The sequence below is a fragment of the Leucopleurus acutus genome (genome assembly GCF_964270905.1).
Source record: "Leucopleurus acutus genome assembly, chromosome: 16".
Lineage (NCBI taxonomy): Eukaryota > Metazoa > Chordata > Mammalia > Artiodactyla > Delphinidae > Leucopleurus > Leucopleurus acutus.
In genome coordinates, this window is record NC_139158.1 from 66,401,522 (window position 1) to 66,429,066 (window position 27,545).

The 27,545-nt window shown below is 42.1% G+C and overlaps 1 protein-coding gene across 4 annotated transcripts in view; it reads left to right on the forward strand.

Moving 5' to 3' along the window:
* RPRD1B (regulation of nuclear pre-mRNA domain containing 1B) overlaps positions 1-27,545 on the forward strand; it is a 76,206-nt gene that overhangs the window by 33,076 nt on the left and 15,585 nt on the right. For 2 of the 4 annotated variants that reach the window (XM_082857737.1, XM_082857740.1), the window contains one exon: positions 19,167-22,268. In XM_082857737.1, coding sequence (XP_082713863.1) covers positions 19,167-19,316 — 150 coding nt within the window. In that variant the 3' untranslated portion in view covers positions 19,317-22,268. Of the gene's footprint in view, positions 1-19,166; positions 22,269-27,545 lie in introns of those variants that run through there. The other 2 variants (XM_082857738.1, XM_082857739.1) reach the window with 2 other exon arrangements.

A 27,545-nucleotide genomic window follows, 5' to 3' on the forward strand; every position in this document is an offset into this window, starting at 1 on the left:
TAAGAATCAGAACGGGTATGTCCCACCACTGGAAAGTACAGATTCTGAACTGCCAGTTCTTATTCCAAACCATGTCTCTCAGCCACATGAGCAAAACTATTCATCATAAAAGTGGAGCTAAATTTGCTACATTTAAAAAAACAAACTACTAGGTATAACATAAGATGTTGAAAGATGGTTTTAGTTCTTTCTTTATCCATGTTTGCTAAAAATATGAACGGTTTGCTCCCTAGAATCTGAGATTTTTCTCTCATATCCCATAATAGACTGGTCTTAATTCCATTATATCCTTACAGTGATGATAAAACTTGCTAAGTATGTGCCACTTGAAAGATGCATTATTACTATGAATTCTTATAAATCTTCCAAAGTCTCTTACTGATGAGGACAGTAAATAAAGTTACCTACCTTTTCAACATTTTTTTTTTAATACTGCCAATACTTGTTTTAAAACTGCCACATGATGAAGTCTGCTTTTATTTTTTTCTTTTGTTTTGTTTTGTTTTGTTTTTGCGGTATGCGGGCCTCTCACTGTTGTGGCCTCTCCCATTGCGGAGCACAGGCTCCGGGCGCGCAGGCTCAGCGGCCATGGCTCATGGGCCCAGCAGCTCCGCAACATGTGGGATCTTCCCGGACCGGGGCATGAACCCGTGTCCCCTGCATCGGCAGGCGGACTCTCAACCACTGCACCACCAGGGAAGCCCTGCTTTTATTTTTTAATCTTTTCATTGCTGTCGGTGTAGAATATGGAATTCTTAGAACTCTAGAAATGTAATTATTTGCTTGAGGGTCTTTTCTTCCCAAAGTTCTAATTTGTTAACACGTAAGGTTTTTTTTTCCTTCAAGTTTATATCTTCCTTACGTAATAATCATACCTTTTTATTCTTTCACTTGAGAATTTTAGATTTCTCAGTGGCTTCTAAAGTTTGGGATAGGGAATATAATGATTCAGAGCCTAGGATGATTCAGACCCTGGGATGTAGAAGACAGAGTTATGGCTCACAGAGAGATTGTGTTTCTGCCCTCAAGGAAATCATATTCTTGAGTAAACAGCATCGGTGAACATAAAACCAAACTGAGGGATTGTATATAATATAGATCAAGGAGACAACTGGCAATTGTGATTGTGGTTTAAGGTTAAGTCCAAACTTCCTCGCAGGCACTAAAGCCTCTTCTTAAAATGAAGTAGCAGTTGAAGAAGGGAAATATATTTATAAATGGAGAACAGCCAGGCTGGAGCAGACAGATTTATGAAAGGAGGCAAAGACAGAAGGTATGGGAGCGGGGTGCCGGAGCCCTCCTGTGGGAGTTAGGCTCCATACTCTTTCAAGGGCTGCTTACTCAGCCATGAAGTCAACAAAGCCCATGCCAGGCAGGAGATAATCGGAGAGGAGCATGATGTACGCTCTCCCGTCAGTGAGCTTCCACTCTAGTGTGAGAAAAACAGCAAAAAAGGAGTTAAAGTAGAATGTGAGACATGTTCTAAGTAAGGGGACTGTCCTAACTCACTGTGTCTAAGTTAAAATAGACCAAGGAAAAATGAATATGTTAATGTTTAACATTAATTTGATCCGAAGTTTATTTAAAATTTAAGAGATTTATAAAATGCACGGGCAGTTTTTGAACAACATACTGCCTTCAGCAGGTCTTCCAAAGTTCATTCGAGTATGTGCTCTTCGGCTGCTCTTACAGCGTCAGGAACATAATTGTTCCCCAGTAAATATTTGTTCTGTGAGTGAAATTCATCACCTGATGAAACCTTATTTCATAAAGAAGAGGATTTTCTAGGTTGAATTAAAAAATTAATTCTTGGTTGTAAAGAATATATCAGTAAAGAAAGGTGAGTATTTGATGGAAACTGGGGGTTTCCTCCTTTGTGTTGCTTTTCTTTTTTTTTCCTTGAAGTAGAATCATGATTCATTTTGAGATGATTTTTTTTTTACCTTTTCTTTTATTTCTGATTTTCCTTTTGGGTGTTATGGTAGACATTGGCCTTAAACTCCAGGCAGGGTTAGAAGGAGAGTTGCTTAATATTTGTCATGAACATGAGGAAACACAGAAATGGGAAAGAAAGCATGTAGAAGGAAGCACAAACAGCAGCCCCGAAGTGAGGATAAGGAATGTGGAGGATACAGAAGAAGGTGAATTCAAAAAGGAAAAGGCCAAAGGTACCAGAAAAGCCTCTAAACTTCAGTTCTTGGAGCAAAAGGAAGGTTTGTTTCTGGGTGACAGAGGTGACCATTACCCCAAGTGACTGCTAGAAGCTTACAAGCCATAGAGTAGGACAAAGTTCCCGTCTTGTTTGGAGAAAGTATGATGTGGTATGTTCCGTCTGACTGATCAGGGCATGTGAAAAGCAGAGAGAGAGAAGGAAATCTATTTGTACAAGCATTGAAGAAAAAAAATCAAAAGGGGGAAGGTACCCAAAATTTTACCACCTTAACACATCAGTTGGTTTCTTTTACATCGTGGTGTTTGACTAGCAGTGCTCTAGAACTGAAAGGAGACAGTTCTGTGATATACATGCCACTTGGTACACACACAGACTATATGCCACACAGGGAAGAGCTCTGGGGAGATGTGTTCCTATCTGCAGATTTTTTTTTAATTGAGGTGAAATGTATAGAACATAAAAGTAATAACCATTTTAAAGTGTATGCATTTCATGGGCTTCCCTGGTGGCGCAGTGGTTGAGAGTCCGCCTGCCGATGCAGGGAATACGGGTTCGTGCCCCGGTCCAGGAAGATCTCACATGCCGCGGAGTGGCTAGGCCCGTGAGCCATGGCCGCTGGGCCTGCGCGTCCGGAGCCTGTGCTCCACAACGGGAGAGGCCACAACAGTGAGAGGCCCACGTACCGCAAAAAAAAAAAAAAAAAAAAAAGTGTATGCATTTCAGTGGCGTTCAGTACATTCATAGTATTATGCAACCACCACCTATATCAAGTTCCAAAACATTTCACATTCCGTCATACCAAAAGAAAACCCTGTACCCATTAACGAGTCATTCCCTATGCGCCCCCTCCTCCCAGCCCCTTGCAACTGCCAGCCTGCTTTCTATCCCCATGGATTTGCCAGTGCTGGATATTTCATATAATTGTGTCTGGCTTCTTTCGCTTAACATGTTTTTTAGGTTCATCCACGTTGTAGCATGTATCAGTACTTCATTTCTTTTTATGGCTGAATTGTCCATTGTATAGATATGAAAAAATGTCTACCCATTAATTTGTTGATGGACAGTTGGATTGTTTCTGCATTTTGGCCATTATGAATAATGGTGCTGTAAACAGTTGTGTACAAGTTTTTGTGGGGACATACGTTTTATTTCTCTTGGGTATATGTATAACTAGGAATAGAATTGCTGGGTCATAAGGTGAATGCTATGTTTAACTTTTTGAGGAACCACCAAAACTGTTTCCCATAGCAGCTGTACCATTTTACATTCCCATTAGCAGTGTATGAGGAGGGTTCCAGTTTCTCCACATCCTCCTCAGCACGTGATAACTGTCTGTCCTTTTTAAATTCTAGCCATCCTAGTGGATGTGAAGCGATATCTTGTGGTTTTGACTTGCATTTCCCTGACGACTAATGGGGATGAGCATCTTAGCATGTGCTTGTTGGCCATTTGTGTATCTTTTTTTTTTTTTTTTTTTTTTTTGCGGTACGCGGGCCTCTCACTGTGGTGGCCTCTCCCGTTGCGGAGCAACAGGCTCCGGACGCACAGGCTCAGCGGCCATGGCTCACGGGCCCAGCCGCTCCACGGCATGTGGGACCTTCCTGAACCGAGGCACGAACCCGCGTCCCCTGCATCGGCAGGCGGACTCTCAACCACTGCGCCACCAGGGAAGCCCTGTGTATCATTTTTTTGAGCAGTGTTTATTCAAGACCTGTGCCCATTTTTGAATTGGGTTGTTTGTTCTTGAATTGTAAGAGTTCTTTGTATGTTCTGGATATTAAACTCTTACCAGATAAATGCTTTGCAGATATTTTCTCCCATTTTATAAGTTGTCTTTTCATTTCTTCATAATGCCCTTGGATGTAGTAAGTTTTTAATTTTGGTGAGTCCTACTGTGTTTTTTCTTGTGTTGCTTGTGTTTTGGTATCACATTTAAGAATCTGTTGGCAAATCCCGGATCATGAAGATTTACTCCTGTGTTTTCTTCTAGGAGTTTTGTAGTTTTAGCTCTTACATTTGGGTCATTGAGTTAATTTTGGTATATGACGTGAGGTGGGGCAGGGGGACGTGCGTGCAACTTCTTTGTCTGCATATAGATATCTAGTTGCCCCAGCACCATTTGTTGTCCCCCACTGAATACTTGGCACTTTTGTAAAAAATCGGTTGGCCATAGATGTATGGGTTTATTTCTGGACTGTCTGTTCTATTCCACTGATCTGTGTGTCTGTCCTATGCTGGTATCACAACTATTTTGATCACTGTAGCTTCATAGTAAGTTTTAAGATCAGAGAATGTGAGTCCTCAACTTTGTTGTTGTTTTTCAATATTGTTTGCCTATTTGGGGCCTGTTGCAATTCTGTGTGAATTTGAGGATCAGCTTTTCCATTTCTACAAGAAAGGCTGTTGGAGTTTTAATAGGAATTGTATTGAATCTGGAGATTGCTTTCGGCACTATTGCCATTTTAACAATCTTAAGCCTTCTAATCCATAAACATGAGATGTCTTCCCAATTATTTAGGTGTGCTTTAATTTCTGCTGCAAGATTTTAAAAGAGATGCTAGATTATCACTTACTGATGCATTTGATATTACAAAGGCCCTGTTTAGGTGCCCTCGGTATCAGGGACCACAGTAGAAGACAGCGTGCGCCTCCTTTCAGTAGGCAGTGTCTTACACACCTCTAGAAGGCACGCATATGTATGCGTGTGCACTCAACAAAGTCACCAGGGCATGGTCAGTGACAGCCAGCTTCACTCTGCAAAGTAAAGGCCTGGATGTCTAGGTAAGGTGGTTAACAGGATTACTGAGCTGGACAGAACCTTAGAGATTGTATAGTCCAGCTTCTGAATTGGTAAAGAAACTCAGACCCAGAGTTAGCCCAGACCAGGAATACAATTCAAAGCAGACATCTTGTGATTTTTATTGAGTTTGTGTTTGTTTATTGTGGATTTTTAAAATTAGTTTATTTATTTCATAAGGTCAGGTCACAGCAGAAAGACACTCTACACAGAAGAGTAGCCAGAGTTGATCATTTCAGCAATCCCAAGAATCTTGTTTCGGAGACATGACATCTTATGTAGGGGGATTAAAATGGTTGCATGAAAGCATTCTAAAGTGGCCCTCGAAAAAACCTTTCTGAATTTGAGAGAGCCCGTTTTGCCACAGACGTTCCGAGTACCCTCTGCTATAACTGTGCATGCTCTTGCTCTGCGAGGAAGGGAGAACTAGTTCATGGAACTGGGGCCTGCTGCTCTTTCCCCAGCGTGGCTCCTCCCCCTCAGCTGTGATGAATACTTGGGAGCACAGCTTTCTACTTCAGGCAACACGGCTGGGAAGGGGGAGACAGCCCGGAATCCAGCGCTGTCTTGTGATTCTTCATGTATCTGCTTGTAATTTGGTTATAACAGACTTGAGCAAGTCTTTGACTGTAGCTGAGGGGCGCTAAACCAAACTGCTGGCCGTCTGTTGTTTTTGGCAGCATCCCCCACCTCCCTGCAGGGAGCAGGTGGTTAGAAGTGTTCATTCCTGTAATGGGATAGACAGTAGGTGGAGATAGAGAGCTCCTTTTTTGTCAGCTTTGGAGTAAATTCTCCCCTTTCCCCGTGGTGATGAAAGCCAGTATCTCATCGTCCATTATAGTGAGGGCAGATGGGAGCAGGTGATCTAATCCTCATTTTATAGTCGGAGGGGGTTTTTGTTTGTTTTTTTGGTTTTTAAAAAAATTCTGGCCACACTGCGTGGCATGCAGAATCTTACTTCCCTGACCAGGGATTGAACCTGTGCCCCCTGCAGTGGAAGCTCGAAGTCCTAACCACTGGACCACCAGGGAATTCCCTAATCCTCACTTTAGATGAGAAGACAAAGATCAGCATTTATATGAGCAGTTCAAGGTCACAGAGGAAGTCAGTGAGGACCAGAGCCCCAGTCTCCTGAAACCTGACTCCAGTGATCATCTACTGTGTTCCCCTGGGAACTGAGAGGCCCTGCCTGGTCCCCTGCTAAGCAGTAGTCACTGCCCTTCCTCAGCATGTCATTCTTTCCTCCCTAGACCAGCAGTGCTGTCAGCACCACAGGCTGTAGAATAGTCGTTGAGGCAGGTCAGTCTGCTCACATGGGTCAAGTGATCGGGGGGTTTGTACTCGTGTCCTTCCCCACACAGCAGGCCTTGGCTTGCTTACTGCTTTTTCATCCCTTTGATGTAGGACCCCTTTTTTTTTTTTTTTTAAATAGGTTTCCCTCCAGTAGGTGGAGACTTTTCTTGAGTTGTGTGCTTCTGTGAGTAATTTGGAGTTTGGAGGCAGTGTTTAGTCCTTGGATTCCTTCCATTCATTTTAGGTGCTGATTATAGCTCAGGCCAGATTTGCAGCTGGAACTTTTATCTGTCGGTGTGTGTGCTTAGGTGTGTGTGTGTGTGTTCTTTCTATATTAATCTCTTGTCACTCCAGGGGGGAAGATGCCCCATATAATGTACTTCACTTACTTGGTGACCTAAGGGCATGGTTCACTGACATTTGAGACTTTACACTGAAAAAAGTGATATGATTTCAAAGCTCTCCCTGCTGGAATTCCATACTTTTTTTTTTTAAAGAATTTCTTTTGGTGTGGACCAATTTTAAAGTCTTTATTGAATTTGTTACAATATTGCTTCTTGATCTTTTTCAAAGCATCTTAGGCAGTCTAGAACTTTATTGAGCTTTATAGACAGACAGAAGATATATATCTTTAATATGTGTATATATATCCACAAGTTAAGGATTAATCTTCGTTTTATGAAGGAATGAACATTGAATAGTTTAATCAGACAAATAGGGCTCTCTTCTAGGTTTTATCTGTTTACATTTGAAACAGATGTGGGAAAATAGCAATTCTTATTATAGTATTGACTTGAGTGACTTTTTTTGTTTTGTTTTTTGTTTTTTGCGGTATGCGGGCCTCTCACTGTTGTGGCCTCTCCCGTTGCGGAGCACAGGCTCCGGACGCGCAGGCTCAGCGGCCATGGCTCACAGGCCCAGCCGCTCCGCGGCATGTGGGATCTTCCCGGACCGGGGCACGAACCCGTGTCCCCTGCATCGGCAGGCGGACTCTCAACCACTGTGCCACCAGGGAAGCCCGAGTGATCATAACTTTGAGAGCAGAGTTCAGATTACAGAAATTTGAGCTCTTGTGTCTAGGTGTCTGTTTGACCCAATGGGTACATGTTATTTTGAGCGAAGATCTATTTTAGTCTTTATGAATGTTCCTACTCCTGTTAAGGTGGGCCTTCTACTCCCACTTCAAGTTGTGATTTTTGAAGAAAGTAAAATTGGATTGTGGCATACTCTGCAATCTTCTAAGTTATATCTCTGACTTTGTTTTTCCTTATAAAATGTAGGGCCTGAAATAAGGTCAGAAAGAGTCTTTTTCCATGATTAGGGCAAAAATGTGCATGCTTATAATGAGTCAACCTGAAACCTTTACAAAGTCCCTGAGGTACCTACAGCCTGCTTCATGTAAAGAAGTGATGGTACCAGCCAAATGTCATTATGACTCTGCCAGCCTCCTTATTTGTTCTCTTCCTTATTCAGCTTCTTTCAGCATCTTTAGGAAAAAGTGTGGACCACTCTCTTGCTTCTTCCAGTCGTTAGGTACTTTGAGAATTTTAAGCAGAGTAACTTTGCAAATTTCAACTCAGCAAAAATTTGCCAGCAGCCTTCTAAGCATTATTGGGGTTTGGATAGTGATTATATATAGACACAGCCCACTTTTTCTTCATGATGTCTGGTATGATGTATTTGGTGCTTTTCCGAGTCCTTTTATTTTGCCCATAGTGTTTCTGCTCCGTGGGACATAAACTCACTAGGAGTTATTCCCAGAAAGATACCGTTTGCCCCAGTTAGGATTTAGTGATGAGGACCTAAAGTGCCCATTCCAGGCTCTTTCTGACTTTCTCTACTGAGGCCAGTGGTCTTTGCAGCCTCTTGTCTTTGGTGTGGTTTTTCATTTATAAAATAATAATTTTACCCTCACCTGGGGCAAACAGGTTCCAATACTTGTCTAACCTAAGTTGTTAGTGTTCGCCTTTCTTTATCTCACAGGATCTTTAGGGCCAAGTTATTTTCCTTTCTGTGGAAGAACTCTCCAATAGGCTGGCTGAAAGCGTCCTTCTCAGCACGTGTAGCATACTTTGCCTCTCTAATATTTTTTTAAATCACATTCACACAAGCACACCCCTGCACCACTACCACTATGCCTTTGTAACTTCGTGTTTCTCCTTGCTGCCTCTGCTTACCCCATTGCAGTTTAGCAGGCGTATCTCCATTACTGTCTTTAGAATCTTCCACCAGTGGTCTAATCTCAAAAGCCAAAAGATACTTTTCAGTCTCTGTCTCTCATCTCCTTTTCTCTTTTTGGCCCTCTCTATAGCATTTTATACTGTTTAATAATTTTTATGTGTTTTCCTTCTCTGGTTTCTGTATCCCACCTTCTGCTGGTTCTAGGACTTTTGTCCTTTAATCAGCTTTTCTCCATCCTTGCCCTGTAAATATGGGTTTTCCTTTAGCTTTTTTCTTATTCCAGACCTTTTCCTTGAGTGACATAAAGTGGCTTCAGCTACCACCTTTGTGCTGATGGCTTAAATCTAAATCTTTACCTAGACACTTCCTTGTACTTAAGACCCATTTATCTTATTTCCACAGATACTTCTTACTTAATATGGTCAAAACACACCATCTCTTCCCTTCCAACCTTTCCTTTCCTGCCCTTCCCCTCTCTTGGAGAAGAGCATTGCCATTCATCAAAACCAGACACTGGACCTCATCCAGTGTTTCTCCCCCTATTTTTCCCACCTCCCACGCCAGTCATTTCACCCTTCTCATGTCCCAGTCTCTCCCTCAGCTCCTCTGCTGCACCTCTGCCAGACAACCTCCCGTCGCCTGTCTTCCACACTGGAGTAGTCACCAAGCCATTGTGACCTTTGTCTCCTCAGGTTTTCTTGAATTTGTCCCCCTTCTCTTCATCTCTGTGTCCACCTCCACCACCTTAGTTCAGGCTGTCACTGTGTCTCACCTGGTCGCCTGCAGTAGCCTGGTTACTGATCCATCTGCATTTGTTCTTATGCCCTGTGATCCATTCTTTGCATGGCACCCTGTGATGTTTTCAGCATGCAGCTCTGGGCATGTCATTCTCTGCTCAAACATTTAAATGGCTTCCCATTGCTCCTAGAATATAGGCCCAAATCCTCGCATGTGGCCATCCCCCTACCCCACCCCGGGACTTGGCCCCTGCTGACCTCATCAGCCATATCTCTTGCCGTGTTCCATTGCATTTTGTCTGTGCTGACCTTCTTTTGTCTCTGGCTTCATATGTGCTGTTCCCTCTGCATAGAACACTCTCTCCCTCCTTTACTTCCCACTGGTTACCCTTACCTGGTTGATCCCCATTCATCGTTTATATCCTAAGTCAAACAGTATTTCCCGGAAACCCCATCTCCACCCCATAAAGCCAGGTCTCTCCCCGCTGCCACCCCCCATATATACTGTCGTAGCTCCCTATCATTTTCCTTTAGAGCACCACATAGTTTGTCATTCTCTTTAGGGATTATTTGGTGATTCTCTGACCAGATCATAAAATCCTGGCTGTATTGTCATTCTTTCATCCCCAACCCTAATCCTGATGCTTGGCTCAGCGTCTGACCTCAGGTGGCACTTACGGTTGCAGTTCGGTTTATCTCCAGGTGCGGTCAGAGGATATCTTCAACGGGGACTCCTTCTGGTTGAGGACGTTCCTGCGAGATCTAGGCTTTACTCCTGAGACAAATTCTTTTTCTCACTCAGCTTTTAGATTGATAGGGTTGGACTATGGTGCCACCTAATTAAAAATTCTGTGACTTTTTTCCCCTCATCTTGGAGGTCATGGGCCTTTTCATTTTCTCAAGCCAGCTTCTAGTAAATGTGCTAAATTTTCAGATCATACTCAAATGGTTTGTGGGAGGAAGGATTTTGTATCCCATTAATAATTCTCTTTTTCTTCAATTCTGTACATCTTTAACATATAAATCAGGAAGATTAAATATTATAAAATAATAAACATGGGAAGGGTGATTGTTCTTTTCCCCTCTCAGATCTGCTCATTGACATTGAACAGTTTAACAAGTGCTTGGTCTCATTCAGAACTCACCATCACCCCAGGATATAGGCATTATTTCCATTCCCATCTTAGGAGGATGCCAAGCCCAGCAAGGTAAAGTCACATGTCATACCACAGACAAGAGGTAGAGTAGGATCTGAACCTTGGATTTTCTGACTCTGAGTTTTTTCTGTTCTACCACAGAGACCTACCTCCCTCCAGTGGGAGGGTGATATACCTTCAGTCTTTTGGAGGAGCTAGGAAATGCATTTTCTTCCTTTTTTCGCTAATGGGAAGGAATTGATGTTTTTTTTATTGCTTATAGAGAGAGCTGTATCCAAATACTGTGCAGTAACCTACAGGCTAGCCTGCTTCAGGCAGACCATATAGCACTTAAAATTATAGTAAACATTGCTTAAAATTATTTTTTGTGAAAAATATCCTTTTCCTTTCTACCCTTTGCTTCTTATCTGCCTTCTAGGAATGCTTGACTCCCCCAGTATTAGGCTCAAAAGGAGAAACAGGTGAAAAGTTGGCACCTTCGATGCTTGCACAGCAATAACCTGGGTCTTTATTAAAATAGTCATTAAGGAAGTCAGTTTGTGGGGGCTTTATTGCATAAAACTTGCATTTTTGAAGGTTAACTTTTTAAAAAAGAATTAATTATAAATAATTCTTCCTGTACATTAGTATTTTGGTTTTATCTGGTTTTGTATGAGGGATCCATTGTGTAAATGGTGTAAGCATTTTTGAAGGACCCAGGTCATTTTTAAATGTCTCTTTTTAGAGCACTTTTATGGACATCTGTTAAATTGTAAATTTTAGCTTTATGGTTATGTTAAGGTTTGAAAATTTGCCCAGTCCTAAAATTGATTTTATTTTTGTTAGTTTCATTTTTATTAGTTTAGTTATGTGTATACAGTGACTTTTCATTCTTCTTCCCTTGCTTTTGCAATTCCCTATCATAAGGGGGTTTTTCTTGTGATAGTAGAAGCTCCCTTAAACCTTTTGTGTAGAGGGTCCTCTGGGGAGAAGGAAATACCCTGAAAACACTTTGTGGTACCGTTTCAGGTTTAAGAAGGCTGTTCCCAGTTGATCCCTCCAGTGGCTGGTTGGATTGCTCTGAGAATACTCCTAATTGTGGTCATTTTGTCATTTTCCCTTCTGGGAAGTACTTTGTGTGTTCTGTTGGAAGCGGGTGGGGGTGAGGGATTTCTTCCTCTGCCCCTCTTGAGCTTTTGTGGCTGGACTAAGAATAAAATTGACAGAAGGCAGATTAAGAGGAGAAAAAGAAACAAATTTTAATCATGTGCATGGAAATCTCATAAAAATGGGACCTAAGAAGTAGCCAGAGAAGGCAGCTTTTATACTTTTTAGACAAACAATTAATTTGTGAGGAATTGACAGCACAAAAAAACTTAGGCTTTGGGTGCTGAATTAGAAAAGACTCTAAACAGAGTTTAAGCTTGGGGTAGTAAATTAAAGAAGTAAAGTAACAAGGTTTGTTTATATAGGCTTCTTGGCTCTGAACTCCTTGTCTCTGACAGTAAGTGTTTCCTTCTACCTCCAGATGCAGAGTGAACCTTTCACATGAGAGATTTATTTCCTGCTTTTCAGGGAGACAGAGGAGGGTCAGAGTCTTTTTTTTTTCTTCCTTATATAAGCAGCTTCTTAAGCAGCTTCAATTCAAAATAATCAATATGCCACGGTGGCATATTTTGGGGCAGCCCACTCTGAGCCTCAACAATACCTTTATTACTTATTTTAGTAATGGAGCCACAAGGCCCTGAATACTGGGATCGGAGCCGCGACTTCCTCTTTTCCCTGTATCTTGCATCTTACTCAGCAGCTCCAGCCCTGCTGTGACATCCCAGAATGTGTCATTTTGAGATGTCTCCGCTGCCACTAAGTCATATGGAGCATGGAGCTGGGTGAGAGAGAGGTGCAAGTCAGTGATGGGTTTTCAGCGTTCCCGTGTAGATCCTTGAAGAAAAATTAAAAACAGCATTCTGATTTTCAGTCCAAGGATCTATAGGTTGTATTTTCCCTTAAGAAAAATGAATGAAAGAAAGAGAAATTAATTAACTAATTGGGGTTTAAGTAGAAGCTGTGACTTCTACATGTAGATCCTGTGAGCCTTAGTGGCAAGAGGTGAGCCTCCTGGCAGGACGAGGGGGCTGAGTGGGCACGTTAAGTAATCTTAGGGCGAGGATCAGCTTCCCCTTTCTGCCTGGCTCTCTTTACCCTTCATGCAGTGAAGCCGTTCTTTGACTCTGAAGCCGTTCTCTGAACAGGGCCCTTCATAAACTTCTTCATGCGTAATAACCCTTTATGATTCTTAATTGGGAGTAGCCAAGCAGTGGGTGATTTTTATATACCGTATGTCCTATAGCACAACAGGGCAAGATAAAGGAACACATGAGTCTTGTTACTGGAAATCTTATCAAATCAAGCCCCCTGCCTGTGGTGTTATTTCTAACATAATATTTCTTATGTAAATACTTCTTAGCAAGAAGAAAGTAGGTTTGACAGTGTTTACATTTTGATCAGTGATTACATTTACATGAGTTGCTAGAGGGTATGCTTCTAATTTTGTTTGTTTTGAAAGTGAAATTCCTGTCTAAAGGTCACTGTGATGTGGGACCCTGTCATTTCTAACCATCTTATCCCCAAGCTCATCTGCAGCGTGTCAGATTTGGCTTACCGCTGTAACCAAGAAAGGCAAAGAATGTGTCAGCCTTGCTTCCTTCAGCCAGTTGTCTTCGTACTCCATGCTGGACTGTGTTCCCACAAAGTCAGCAGGGGGATGTTGGACACATTTTCTCCCTCTGGTTTGAAGAGTCTGTGAGGCAAGATTCCAGAGCTTTGTCAGGACCATAAATCCTCGGCATTATCTTAGAACTACGTGTTGGGCCTTTACCTTCTATGTTTTGAACATTTCTTGGCAGTCAAATAAACCCAGGCAATTCCTCACAGGTGCCTGCTTTCCCCTCCACCTCCTCTCCTCAAGGATCCTGAAACAGGGCAGCCGTAGCAGCAAATCTGGTGGAACTCCTGCCTGTTTCATGGCTCCCCATGGCCTCTCTAGGGTGGTGTGGGGTTTGCTGCAGTAGGTGCCTGTAGCAGAATGGAGGATTCAGCTCAACCCATCACCTCTGCCACCACCCCAGTATAAATTATTCATGAGCAGGGAAGGAAAAGCAACAGCTGCCTGGGTTTGCCTTGTCTTTTCCTGCTTAAGGTAGGTAGTGGAGGAAGAGGCAAGTGTCTGAAGACAAGAGTACGAAAAAGAGCCGTGTGAAGTGTGGGTGAGGTGAATTAGCTGGCAGGGAGAGAAGACTGATGAGCGGGAGCGGTGCAGCGGTGTCATCTGCTGGTGTAAATGGTACAGGGCTTGATCTCTCGAATTCCTGTACCAGGCAGGGGAGCATGAGCCTTAGATTAAAGGCTAAGTCCTCTGTTACAAGTGTAAGGTATTTTAAGCAAGGAGCATGTGACCACCTTGCCACATCATTTGTCTGAATGGTACTTGGTGTGCTAAAGAGACTGTGGGATGCAGCACACTTAAATGAGTCAACAGAACTTGAATAGGTCTCATCACTTTGAAGTTGGTTTTCATGGTATCATGAAAGGAAGCCTGGATTTCTGCTGAGCACAGGAGTTGCTGAGGGCATGGTTTGGAACCTTGTAGCAGCAGAGCTTGTGGACCACAGTTGTCAGAAGGCAGGCTAGTAGTTTGAGAAACAAGCTTGGATTCTCCTGAGGTCTGTTTCCTCTGCCCGTCCAGAACCTAAGAGAATAACTGGAAAGGCAGCTAGCTGTCAAGGGAGTGCCGTGACCTGACTGGCAGATTCTTCACAGGGACCACCAAGGAAGTCCCTGTTTTAACAGGTTTAAAAGCAGTCTTTACCTGTATTTAGATATTTAGAATATATATCTAGTCACTCTTGCTAATACATTTTAACCTCTTGTCGCATTGGTCACTTTTTTCGAAGGCTATTTTTTAGAACAGTTTTAGGTTCACAGCAAAATTAAGACGAAGGTACAAAGATTTCCCACATACTCCCTATCCCCAAATATGTATAGTCTCCCAACTATCAACATTCTCCAGGTGTGGTACATTTGTTACTGTTGATGAACCTACACTGACACACTATAATCACCTAAAGTCAGTAGTTTACATTAGGGTTCACATTGGTGTTGTTCTGTGGGTTTGGACAAACGTATAATTTATCATTACAGTATTTTCACTACCCTAAAAATCATCTCTGCTCCATCTGTTCATCCCTCCCTACTTCCCTCCAACCTTTGTCTCCATGATTTTGCCTTTTCCAGAATGTCATATAGTTGGATTCATAGTTAGCCTTTTCAGATTGGCTTCTTTCACTAAATGATATGCATTTAAGGTTTCTCCATGTCTTTTCATGGCTTGATAGCTCGTTTCTTTTTAGTGCTGGATAATATGCTGTTGTTTGGATGTACCAAAGTTTATTTATCCATTCACCTACTTAAGGACATCTTGGTTGATTCCAGCTTTTGGAAGTTAGGAATAAGGCTGTTATGAACATTCGCGTGCAGGTATTTGTGTGGGCATAGATATTCATCTCCTTTGGGTAAATACCAACAAGCATGATTGCTGGATCATATGGTAGGAGTATGTTTAGTTTTGTAAGAAGCCACCAAATTGTCTTCCAAAGTGGCTGTACCATTTTGCATTCCCACCAGCAATGTATTTGAGAGTTCCTCTTGCTCCACATCCTAACCAACGTGTGGTGTGATGTTGTCGGTGTTCTGTGCTTTGGCTATTCTAATAGGTGTGGGGTGGTATCTCAACAGTGTTTTTTTGTTTTTGTTTTTGTTTTTGCGGTACACGGGCCTCTCACTGCTGTGGCCTCTCCCGTTGCAGAGCACAGGCTCCGGATGCGCAGGCTCAGTGGCCGTGGCTCACGGGCCCAGCTGCTCCGCGGCATGTGGGATCCTCCCAGACCAGGGCACAAACCCGTGTCCCCTGCATCGGCAGGCGGTCTCTCAACCACTGCACCACCAGGGAAGCCCCTCAACAGTGTTTTAATTTGCATGTCCCTGATGATGTGTGATGTCTTTCACAAACATTTTCTCCCAGTCTCTGGCTTATCTTTTCATTCTCTTGACAGTCTATTGCAGGGTTGAAATTTTTCATTTTAATGAAGTCCAGCTTGTCATTTCTTTCATGGATCATGCCATTGGTGTCGTATGTAAAAAGTCATCACCAAACCAAAGACCATTTAGATTTTCTTCTGTGTTATCTTCTAGGAGTTTTATAGTTTTGTGTTTTACCTTTAGGTCTCTGATTCATTTTGAGTTAATTTTTGTAAAGGATGTAAGATTTGTGTGTAAATCTGGTTTTTTGCATGTGGATGTCCAGTTGTTGAAAATACTATCTTTTCTCCACTGTATTGCCTTTGCTCCTTTGTCAAAGATCAGTTGATTATATGGGTCTATTTCTGGGCTCTCTATTCTGTTGCATTGATCTGTTTGTTTATTCTTTTGCCAGTATTGGCGTTGTCTGGATTACCACAGCTTAAAGTAAGTCTTAGAGTCAGGTAGTTTCTAACTTCTTCTTTTTTAACATTGTGTTGGCTCTTCAGAATCTTTTGCCTCGCCATATAAACTTTAGAATTAGTTTGTCTGTATCTACAAAATAACTTGCTGTGGTTTTGTTGAGATTGCCTTGGATCTGTAGATCAAGTTGGGAAGAACAGACATCCTAATAGAATTGAATATTCCTATCCATGAACATGGAATATCCTCCATTTATTTACTTCTGTGTTCAGTCATCAGAATTTTGTAATTTTTCTCCTATAGATCTTATACATATTTTGTTAGATTTATACTTAAGTATTTCATTGTTTTGGGGCTAATTTAAAGGTATTGGGTTTTAATTTCAAATTCCACTAGTTCATTGCTGGTATATATAGGAAAGCAATTGACTTTTATATATTAACCTTGTATCTTGCAACTCTGTGTTTTTTAATCCTTTTCAGTGAATCCCACTTTCATCCTTTCTCTCGTGATGCCCTCCTCCTAGGCTCATGCAACTGCTCTTAAAATAGAAATCCCTATGGGAAGAGAATGAGAAGAAATGCCCATGGCACAAGGAGGTATGGGCATGATCCATCCACTTTCAGAGTGGCCTGAAGAGAGGACTTTAATATGGAACATATTTCCTTTTATTAAAATGAAGTTTCTGTGGTGATATCTAGAATATAATAGCAGCCTAAGCATGATGAGATACCTCTCCACTCTCCTAAACAGGAATAAATGGGATTTTTTTTTTAAGATTGCCTTTGAAGAGAGTTATTTGAACTTAAGGTAGTGTGAGGGTGTTATCAGATCAATCACCTTTCTTTTTTAAAAAAATATTTATTTATTTATTATTTATTTATTTAGGCTGCACCAGGTCTTCGTTGCAGCATGTGGACTTCTTAGTTGCGGCATGCATGCGGGATCTAGTTCCCCAACCAGGGATCAAACCCCGGCCTCCTGCATTGGGAGTGCAAGAGTCTTCCCACTGGACCACCAGGGAAGTCCCAGCCACCTTTCCTTTTGACTTCAGGTGGACTTGCTAAATTAAATTAGTCTAAGGATTACCCAAGAGTGAGGACCCTTGGATTCTGATCTCAGGTCAGCTCACTAGAGACTTGGTGATTTTCAAACTGTTCTTGAGGAATTCCTTCAACTGAAGTGCTCTGTAGCTACCAAGACTGGATGGCTCTGAGTTGAGGTGGCTTTCATTTGTCAGCTTTGGTCAGAGGATTTGGGCAGGGAGCAAGGGGTAACTATTCAGTAACTATTTTACCTTTTTTGTACCTAGAATTCAGGAGAAGTTAAATAAATGAATCCATGTCCAGTAATAGAGAATTGGTCTTCTCTATTAATTTCCTGTGAAGTCTGTGAAACCAAAGAAGAAAACTATTTGTGGAGGGAAGGACAGAGAACCTTCACGTTTTAGGTCCTCAGATTTGAAAGTAGTTTTCAGTTTCAAGAATGAAAGGTGATTACTTTATGTGGTGTGCTTGTGCATGATATTATCTTTTATATATTGTTAATTCATTGGGTAGCTGTGTAGACACCTACTGTTTACAGGGCACTGCTGGGCATGGTGGATGCTGGGTGAAGCATATAGGTCTGGTCCTAGCCTCCCGACGCTTACTAGTTTGATGGAGGAGTCACTATCAATAATTAACGTAAGTCATTATTTTAGTTGTATTAAGTCTACGAAGGTAAAACATGGGGTGCCAGGAGAGCTTACTTTCTTAACCTGTCACTTGTCTGTTCGTTTGATGACTTGTGTGAGCAGCTCTCATTTCAGGTGGAAGGCTGACCGCCACCAGTCATGTAGGGGTGGAGCCTCCCTGCCCATTTCCCCATTCCCCTCTTCCACTCCTTGCTTGGAATTTGTCTTTACAACTCAAAGTAAGTGTTCTTCATTTAACCTTTTTCCTGTCTTATCACTCTTCCTAGGAGTGCTTAAGCTTATGCCCTCAAACCCTTTGCCTCTCAGGTGTCTGGCATGAAGGAATATGGAACTTGAAGAAAAACCTTACGGGTGGTTCAGTTCCTTCAGTTTTCAGATAAAGAAGGATGAAGGAAAGGAGGGAACACATCCACAGTCACACAGAAACTAAAAGAGCCAGAATTAAACCCAGGGCTTTGCATCTTAGCCCAGTGCTTTCTGTTACCTTCCTGCAGGAGACGCTTTAGTCACCAAGGGCCCAGTCTCAGGAACCTCCTTATCTTTGCAGAAACACCAAGGAGGGTGACACAGTTAGAGGGAAAAAGTCAAGCCCCAAAGGGATTGTAAACCACAGATTTCACATGGCCCAGAGTTGTTACTCCATACAGATTTACCAAGAAGACCTTTTAGCTGGGAGCTGAGGAAAGAAAATAGTATATTCAGTTCCTGTCATCAGGGGAGTCATATTTTAGGGGAACATAGAAGTCTTGTATCTATGGAGAGGGTACCTAAGAGCAGTCTGTTAGGGGCGCAGTGCACAGGAAGGCCAGTGGAGATGGGGACCAACGTCTTGGATAAGGAGGAAAGATTTTTCTAGAGGAGTGGGACTCAGCAAGTAGGCGAAGGAGTGGAGTCAGGACTTTGCCAGGACCAGGAGAAGAAAGAGATCCCTTCAGGCTTGAGGGGAATCTGAACAAACGGCCTGTGCAAGCTCTGGCATATGCATGGGGGGTTGTAAGAAGACCTTGCTGCTGGGAGCAGTCATGGAGATAGTGCCGTGCCATGCTTCCCTTTCTCAGAGGAGTGACTTGAAAGCTGGGCTTCTGGAAGATAAGTCTGTTCAGGGGAGTCTACTAGAAGGCGTCAGCTGGGCCTTGCTGCACTTCTCAGGTGTGGAACAAGGAAGTCCTGGACACAGGCAGTGGCAGTGGGAATTTTAAGCTTCTGTAGTCCTTGTCTACGAAGATAATAACTCTGGGTTAATCTAAGTTTAACACACAAAATATAGCTTTATAGTGGTTTTTCTAGCCATGTCTAGGTGGAGTTTTCAAAATGATTTTAAAGCTTAGGCTTTATTTTATTTTATAAAGTATTCTGAAATAGATAAGAACCAAAGACACCGCAAATACAGAACATCACTTTTTACTTCCAAATCTCAAGTGCTTAGCTGAATACCATTTCATTCACTGTTGCCAGTATTGAGCTCTTGAGCTTTCCTTTTTTTATTTAAAGTTTTGCCTTTTGAGAGTTTGAATGAATGTTTAGCTGAATGGGGGAGGGGCTCTCTGGTGAGGAGCACACAGAGCAAGAAGGTGAGAGTATCTGTATCTCCTCTTTAAACCTGACCATCAGCACACACAAACTTAACTGCATTGTGTTCTCTTTGTCTCCTTAGGAATATAAACAGAAGCTTGCTCGGGTAACCCAGGTCCGCAAGGAACTCAAGTCCCATATTCAGAGCTTGCCAGACCTCTCGTTGCTGCCCAACGTCACAGGGGGCTTGGCCCCCCTGCCCTCTGCTGGTGACCTGTTTTCAACTGACTAAGGCAGGTGTCATGCCCCAGACTCCCATCTGTACCAGCAGAAAGAAGAGGGCAAGTCATGGTTGGAAATAACCTAGTAGCCCCTGGTTCTATCCCTCTTTCTGCTCAGCCCCCCCAGCCTCAAGAAAGAACCGCAGGGTCTGATTCTCCTCTCCAGCCTCTCCTGTTGAGCACAATTGAGGACAGTGGCGAATGGAATCCAGTTTAGATTTATATTTGGAAAGCATACAGACTCACTTCATGTTTCCACGCCCCTGTTGGTTTTCCATTCTTAGCTCTCTCTTTACACCCAAGAAGTTATGAAAATCATGTGTAGAAGAATCTTGTCTCTCCTGACAGCATTGTGTCATGAAAGCAGCTTCTCCTTTCTGAGTTGGGCTTGTTCAAGTTCACTTGAACTTCTGCTGAGGGACTCACTTCTGGAGTAGTTGGCTTTCCGGGCCGCCATCCACCCCAGAGGTTGGAGGCACGGCTGTTGAGCAACTTTGCCGTACAGAGTTTGCCAAATCTCGGATCCTCCCTTACTGTGACTTCTAACAATGCGTAGTCAAAGGTTAGGTGCGTGTGTGAGCAGACTAGAGGATCTAGCAATGAAGCTGATCTGGGACATCAAGTCATAGTTCAGAGAACGACTAACAGATCACAAGCATGAATTAAACATAAGTTATTTGCTTTAGGTTCCTATCCAACAACCTTCCCAGGCTGCACTTATCAAGGGTGCCACCCACTGTCAGAGAGCACGTTCCTCGAAACATGATCTTTGCCCCAGTTGGTTGTTAGAAATGGCACTGTGGGCCTCCAAAGCTAAAGGCATTCTGGGAGTCCGGGCTCTGCGTGGGTGTTGCTTTGACCCTTTCTTTTGGGGAGTCGGGCACACACTAACATTTAATTCACTGCGTGGGCACGTGTCCACAGCATGGTGACTAAACTTGAAAATCTCCCCTGCAAATATGACACTCTGTGCATGCTTGTCTGTCCTTCACTTCACACCACTGCACGTGTCCTTGTGCCCCTAGGAGGAGGAGTACTTTGTGTCAGATGTTACTGAATAGCTCATCTCGGGAAGGGGGAAAGTGAGGGATATTAATTGGGGGTCTTAATTCCATTATCATGCCAGCTGACATTATGACTATATAATGTAGTTAGGGAGGATTATTACCTTGCTTTTAGTAAAGGTTAGGCCTGCTGACTGTAAATCATGCTAATTTGGCAGGCTTATTTTTGACATTGGAAAGGGCAGAAAACAATTTGCCCAAATAGTGTAACAGGAATTATAGCCCAGAGGCTGAAATCCAAAAGCTATATAAAAAGGAATTCAGTGGAGGGGGCTTCAGAATCTCCATTATTTTGAGTTGCTCTTTTCAGGATTACCAAAAAGCCAATTACATGTAATTTTACATGTTCAGCGTGTTAGAACATAACGTCTGTTTTTAAAAGTGTAACAGGCTTCCCTTCAAGAAGCTTTCCTGCCTGCCGTGAAGTGAAAATGATAAAAAGTCATAGCAGGTGTGCAGTTTAACTCTGTGTAGAACCTAGTAGCATTTAAGCTATTTTTCAGATTGAATACGGTCTGTGTGTTGTTTGCATATTGACACTGCCTGTTGTCCTGTCATTATTAAATTAATGAGTCTATATATAAAGCTTTTCTCCCAGAGGCCATAGGGCAGTAAATGACTTTTACTAAAATTGCAGAATAAATTCCAGTCTTTGCTGTTTCTGCATATAAGCCCCCTCCCCGCGTGGTGTGCTGCTTTAGTCCCGCAGATGAGCTTGCTTCTGAACAGACCCATCTTGCACAAACTCTGTGCTTTCTTTCACCAAGGAAGCAAAGTCTTAACCAGCCACAAACCAGCCAAAAAGGTGTAGTAGATATCTGCTGTCATCAGCTAGATGAAAATATTATAACATAATGGATTTTGCCCACTGCTGTGTTTTATCTGATTGAGTCTTTGACTAGAAACTGGTGCATAATTATTACAGCAAGAGCAAGAAATGAAACTTTAGCAGTTATGTAAATGAATGTGTTGGCCTCTTAACACCTGTTACTAGTGGACTTCCTGTAAGGAAGTTAGTTCTGTTTTGTTTTTTAACTCTTAATTCTCTACTTCATTTGTTTAATTTAAATGAACCTTTCTCCTTGTATGTGTGAGGTGATCTGGCAGGGCGGGGTGGGTGGATTTTGTTCTGTGTTCTCCTATACTTAGGGCATCCATTGGCCTCTAGGACCTTTCCTTCAGGTCTTCATTCTCAGAAAGTCTTCAATCTTCCCTTGTTTTTTGTTCTGTTTTTTTTCTTAAAGAGTATTTTTAAAGCTTAAATTTGTATATTAATTTAGGACTTTATTTAGAAGTATAGGCTGCCATTGGCGGTAGCAGTATATTCTGAAATGTCTCATAGATATATATTTTTGAATAAAGATGGTGTTGTTGAATGACATTGTGTAATGTTTCTTTTCCCTCCCCTGTTAGGGAGCACCCAAAGCTTTGTTTGTAATCAGTGGGTAATTAGTAATCATCAATAGAGATTGTGCTGTCTCTGCAGAGTCTTGTCTCTTAGGAGTTTTTGTGACTGTTTAGTAGCCCATAAATACTCAGCACTTAGATAGTATTTTTTGGTTCTTTCCAGGGGGTTAATTAGCTTTAATTAGCCAATTCACACAGTACACAGGAGAGATACCTTCATAGTTTTATCTTCATTGTACAGAAGTGGGATTGATGGAGAGAGGTTAAATGACTCTTTGCCTAGTACCACACGGTCTCCGACAGATTAAAACTTGCAGGTTCTTTGATTTCAGCACTTCTGTTCTTACCACTAGGCCTCGTAAGAGAGATTTGATTTTGGCAGTACAGTGAAAACCACTCTGAACAGTAAAATAAACATGAGATAATTGCAAACCCAAGTGATATGTCTTTTAAAAACATTTTTTGTAGGTTTCTTTTCACTTTTAAATTCGGTGAGAGCATATTGACTATTACTGGTTAAAACTCAAAATAACAAAAAATGGTTTGAAATACTTTCCTTTGAAGCAATTGATATGTTTAGAAGGATGATTTTAACCTTTCTTACTGGGTGAGGGCAGCATTTACCAAAAGAAGTACAGTTACCATTTTATCCCGTTTATCTCATGACGCAAAAAAACTGCTGTAGCCCTGATCCTTCAAGGCTAAATGCAACCCAAGATGAAGATCAGATTTGGAAAGTTGAGGCTATGCATTAACCAAGTTCTGTCTTAAAATATAAAGGTTGAATGTAATATGTGAATCTCAGGAGACAAGATCTCCTTCTGTGTCCCCAGGTTTCATGGCCTAGTTAATGTCTTCACTCCTGCCTATAAATAGTAAGTCCATAATTCCTCTGGTTTAATTAGCACTTCAGGCTACAAAATGTGACTCTGAGGTCCTCAGAGCTGAGGATGGAACTAACTACCCAAGAGTTCATGAATCTGTCAAAATGCTTAACCTCTGTGATTAGAGCCATTAACAGTGTGACCTTCCTAGGCAAGGTGCTTTCCTCTCTGGGCCTCAGTTTTCTTATCTTTGAAGTGTATTGGACTAAATTGTTTCTGGACACCTGCCAGCCCTAAAGCATATGATTGTTGTCTTGCAGGAGAATGCAGGACTGAAGTCTGAGAATGCTGGATGGCATTTTCTGGGTTCTCCATAGTATTTGATAGATAGAGTAATAATATCATCATCGTGCTGTAAACGCTTATTTTTTAAAAAGTTTACATGAAATCTTGGAGGCTGTGAGGATCAAAACACGAGACAGTGCCAAGACTAGGAAGATGAGAGTAAGCACAGTAGCTCACTGTCTGGGGACAAACAGTCTGCGCTTGGTTTATTTGAGATCTTTAAGAAAAAGCCACCCTCCAACCTGGTTTGCTCTCTTGCTTTCTCTTAAGATCATTCATCTAGCTAAACTCATTTCTCATCGCCACCTCTGTGGGATTTTCCATTTAAAAATCATTTTTCCACTCTGAGGCACAGATTCAATTAAGAATCCTTTATTCTCCTGTACAGTATATTAGGATTCGCACAGCTTTACCTAGTGTTGGAAGCCCAGTTTGTTCAATTTTTTAAGACTCTGAGACAGTTATTTTACATTAAGAATTCACTTCTACCCCTGGTTTGATAAATCTTAAAATTAGCAGTATGCATTAGAATTTACCTAATACTTTTTAAAATAAGAGGCAGCTGTAGCAAATGATAACCCCCATCTTCTGATCTCCTCTCACTGTGATGACCTTCGGCAAGTCCCTCAGCCTTTCAGGACCTCAGCTGCTTCTTAAAGGAAATGAGTGTGGTTGACTAACCTATGAAGTCCTTTCCAGATCTAAAGTTCTGTGACTAGGCTTTCAGAATATTTCTTCCTATTGAGAATCTTATTAATAATACCTCACTCTGTAGATTTTTAAATGCCAGTTATCTGTATGAACTCGTGAAATCGATAAGGTAGTTATAAGCATACCTATTAATAACTTTAAATGAGATGTTTGTAAAAAGGACCTAGTACCATGTCTGGGACAAAGTAGGGGCTCAATAGTAGCTGTTACTATATTCAGATGATTGTAGTTATTTAAATGCACATGCAACAAGAGGTTAAAATAGATGTTTTTTGCAAGGCAGCAATAGATACCACATAAGTATACCATATGCTGTATTTATAATGGAGGTGGTCAAAAACCTGTAGCCATCTTAAACTCCCTCACCCACATCAAGGATATAAAAGAAGAGTTGAGAGTTGAAGAAGGAGTGCTTCCCTGGTGGCGCAGTGGTTGAGAGTCCGCCTGCTGGTGCAGGGGACATGGGTTCGTGCCCCGGTCCAGGAAGATCCCACATGCCGCGGAGCGGCTAGGCCCGTGAGCCATGGCCGCTGAGCCTGCGCGTCCGGAGCCTGTGCTCCGCAAAGGGAGAGGCCACAGCAGTGAGAGGCCCGCGTACCACAAAAAAAAAAAAAAAAAAAAAAAAAAGAGTTGAAGGAGGAGAATTTTTGGTGGGGATTTCTTTGAAGAGAGCCATTTGTGTGTTTGGAGTCTCCTCAGCAAGAGTAATGGGTGCCAGTTGCGCTCACCTCAAGGCTAGGGAAAAGGGCCTCACTGGAGCTTAATATGTGCATCCCCTGTAGGGTGACAATCTGATAGACTGTACAGACCCTGGCCTGGAAAAATCTAAAGGATGAGATACCAGTGGCTGGCTGGGTGCTTTGATGATGGAGCAAAGGAGAGGTGGCAGAGGTGGGTGCAGCCTCCACTCCCAGAGCTTGTTGGGCCAGGGATGTGTCTCTGCCTCCCAAGCACCAGATGTGGGCTGCGTGCAATAGAACTGGCACGCAGTCATCTCAGAGCCTGAGCAAGAGCCGAGGGTTTACTCCAGGAGATGAACTTCCAACTTGCGGTGCTGATGAAGGATCAAAAAGCAGAGTCATGGGGAAGTCGTCACCCTTGAGGGCTCCCTGGGGCATGAAGATGGCATGACAGGGAGAGAGGAGAGGACAGATGAGCCACGCTGAGGAGCGTTGGAGGAGCCCACATGAGAAAGACAGTTAAACTCTTGCCAAGTCAGTGCCCAGTCAGCACAAAGCCTCAACTAAGGCTGTTTTCTTGCTTTGCCTTCATTTCCTCACTCCCACGGCCCTACCCCAGGAGGGTCAGAAGCCTTAATACACAAAGAAGGCCTCACTTCCCTGATGCTGGCTTATGGTCTGCAGCAGGCCCAGAGAAGGCCTCAACTTCAAATGATAAGCCATTTTTATTATAATGGAATTGGACGTTTAAACTTCTGAACTGAGACTGTTTTGCATCTTAAGTGTGACTACAGGATGATATTATGATGATGATGTAAGATTGACTAGAGAAGTTGTCAAGGCCTGATTTTCTTCTAGAACTAAGGGATACGCTAGTCCCACAAGTTGGATTTCAGGAGATGGTAGGAGACAAAACTTGCTTTGTGATTGTAGTTCCACAAGACTACTTATCGCAATGGTTACACATATTTTATGACCTTTAATTCTTTTTTTTTTTAATTTTTAAATTTTATTTATTTTATTTTTGGCTGCATTGGGTCTTCATTGATGCGCACAGGCTTTCTCTAGTTGCGGTGAGTGGGTGCTACTCTTTGTTGCGGTGCTCAGGCTTCTCATTGCGATGGCTTCTCTTTTTGTGGTGCATGGGCTCCAGGCGTGCAGGCTTCAGTAGTTGTGGCACACGGGCCTTAGTAGTTGTGGCTCGCGGGCTCTAGAGCACAGGCTTAGTAGTTGTGGCACACAGGCTTAGTTGCTCTGTGGCATGTGGGATCTTCCCGGACCAGGGCTTGAACCCATGTCCCCTGCATTGGTAGGCGGATTCCTAACCACTGCACCACCAGGGAAGCCCGACCTTTAATTCTTGATTTGTTGTTTTATTTTTGTTAACTTAAAAAAGTTCCGTTTCCACATCTTCAATTTGTTTCTTAATTAGTAAGTTCAAGAATTATCCTTCTCTGTGTATTTGAACACTTTTAAAAATTGTAGTAAAATGCGCAATATAGATTAACCATTTTAGCCATTTTAAAAGTGTATGATTCATTGGTATTTAATACATTCACGATGTTGTGCAACCATCACAACCTAGTTTTAGAATATCTTCATCCCCTCAAAAGGCAACCCCATAGTCATTAAGCAGTCACTCCTACTCCCAACACCCTGGCAACCACTAATTTGCTTTTTGTCTTTATGAAATTGCCTATTCTGGATATTTAATATAAATGGAATTTTACAACGTGTGATCTTTGCATCTGACTTTGTCCACTCACCATAGTGTTTTCAACATTCATTCATGTTATAACATTTATCAGAATTTTATTTCTTTAATGGTTGAACAATATTCCATTGTATGGATATCCATCAATATTTATCAGTCAGTTGATGGACATTTGAGTTGTTTTTATCTTCTATTGTCAATAGTGTTTCTATGAATATTCTTGTACAAATTTTTGTTTGAACACCTGTTTTCAATTCTTTTAGATATATACCTTGGAGTGGAAATCCTGGGTCATATGATAACTCTTGTGTTTAACTAATTGAGGAACCACCAAATGATTTTCCACAATGGCTGCACCATTTACATTTCCATCAGCAGTGGATGAGGGTTCCAATTTCTCCACATCCTTGCTGTGTTAGGATTTTCCAGAGAAATAGAATCAATAGGATATTGATATAGGTAGGTAGATAGATAGGGATTTATTTTAAGGAATTTGCTCACACAGTTGTGGAGGCTTAGTAAGTCCAAAATCTGCAGGGTAGGCCAGCACCTGGAGACCCAAGAAATAGGTGCAGTTTTAGTCCAAAGACAGTCTGCTGGCATAATTCTTTCTTGCTCAAGGGGAGATGTCAGTCTTTGTTTTATTAAGACCTTTGATGGGTTACTCACATTGTGGAAGGTAATCTGATTTTCTCAAAAGTCCATCCATTTAAATGTTAATCTCATCCTAAAAACACCACAGAAACATCCAAAATAATGTTCAACCAAATATAGGGGCACTGTGGCCCAGCCACATAAAATTAACCATCACATTTGCCAACACTTGTTATTTTCCATTTCTAAAATTATAGCTGTGTTGGTGTCCTAGGGCTCCATAAGAAAGTACCACAAACTGGGTAGCTTAAAACAGCAAATTCATTGTCTCACAGTTCTGGAGGCTAGAAATCCAAAATCAAGGTGTTCACAGGGCCATGCTCCCTCCAGGTCACTAGGGGAGGATCCTTCCTTGCCTCCTCCAGTTTCTGGTAGCCCCAGTCATTCCTTGGCTTGTGGTAGCATGACTCTGATATCTGACTCCATCTTCACATGGCCATCTTCCCTCTGTGCCGTTGTCCGAATTTCCCCCTTTTATAAGTAAACCAGTCATATTAGATTGAGGCCCACCTTAATCACCTCATCTTAACTTGATTACATCTATAAAGTCCTTATTTCCCAATAAGGTCAAAGTCTCAGATACCAGGGGTTAGTACTTCAACATATTTTGCAGGGGAGGGGACACAATTCAACCCATAACAATAGCTATCCTAGTGGGTATGAAGTGCTCTCTCATTGTGGGCTTGATTTGCATTTTCCTAATGACGTTGTGCTTCTTTTCATGTGCTTAATGTTCTTTGTATATCTTTGGAGAAATGTCTATTCAGGTCCTTTGCCCATTTTTGAATTGGGTTGTCTCTGTTGTTGAGTTGTAAGAGTTCTTTATATATTTTGGATACTA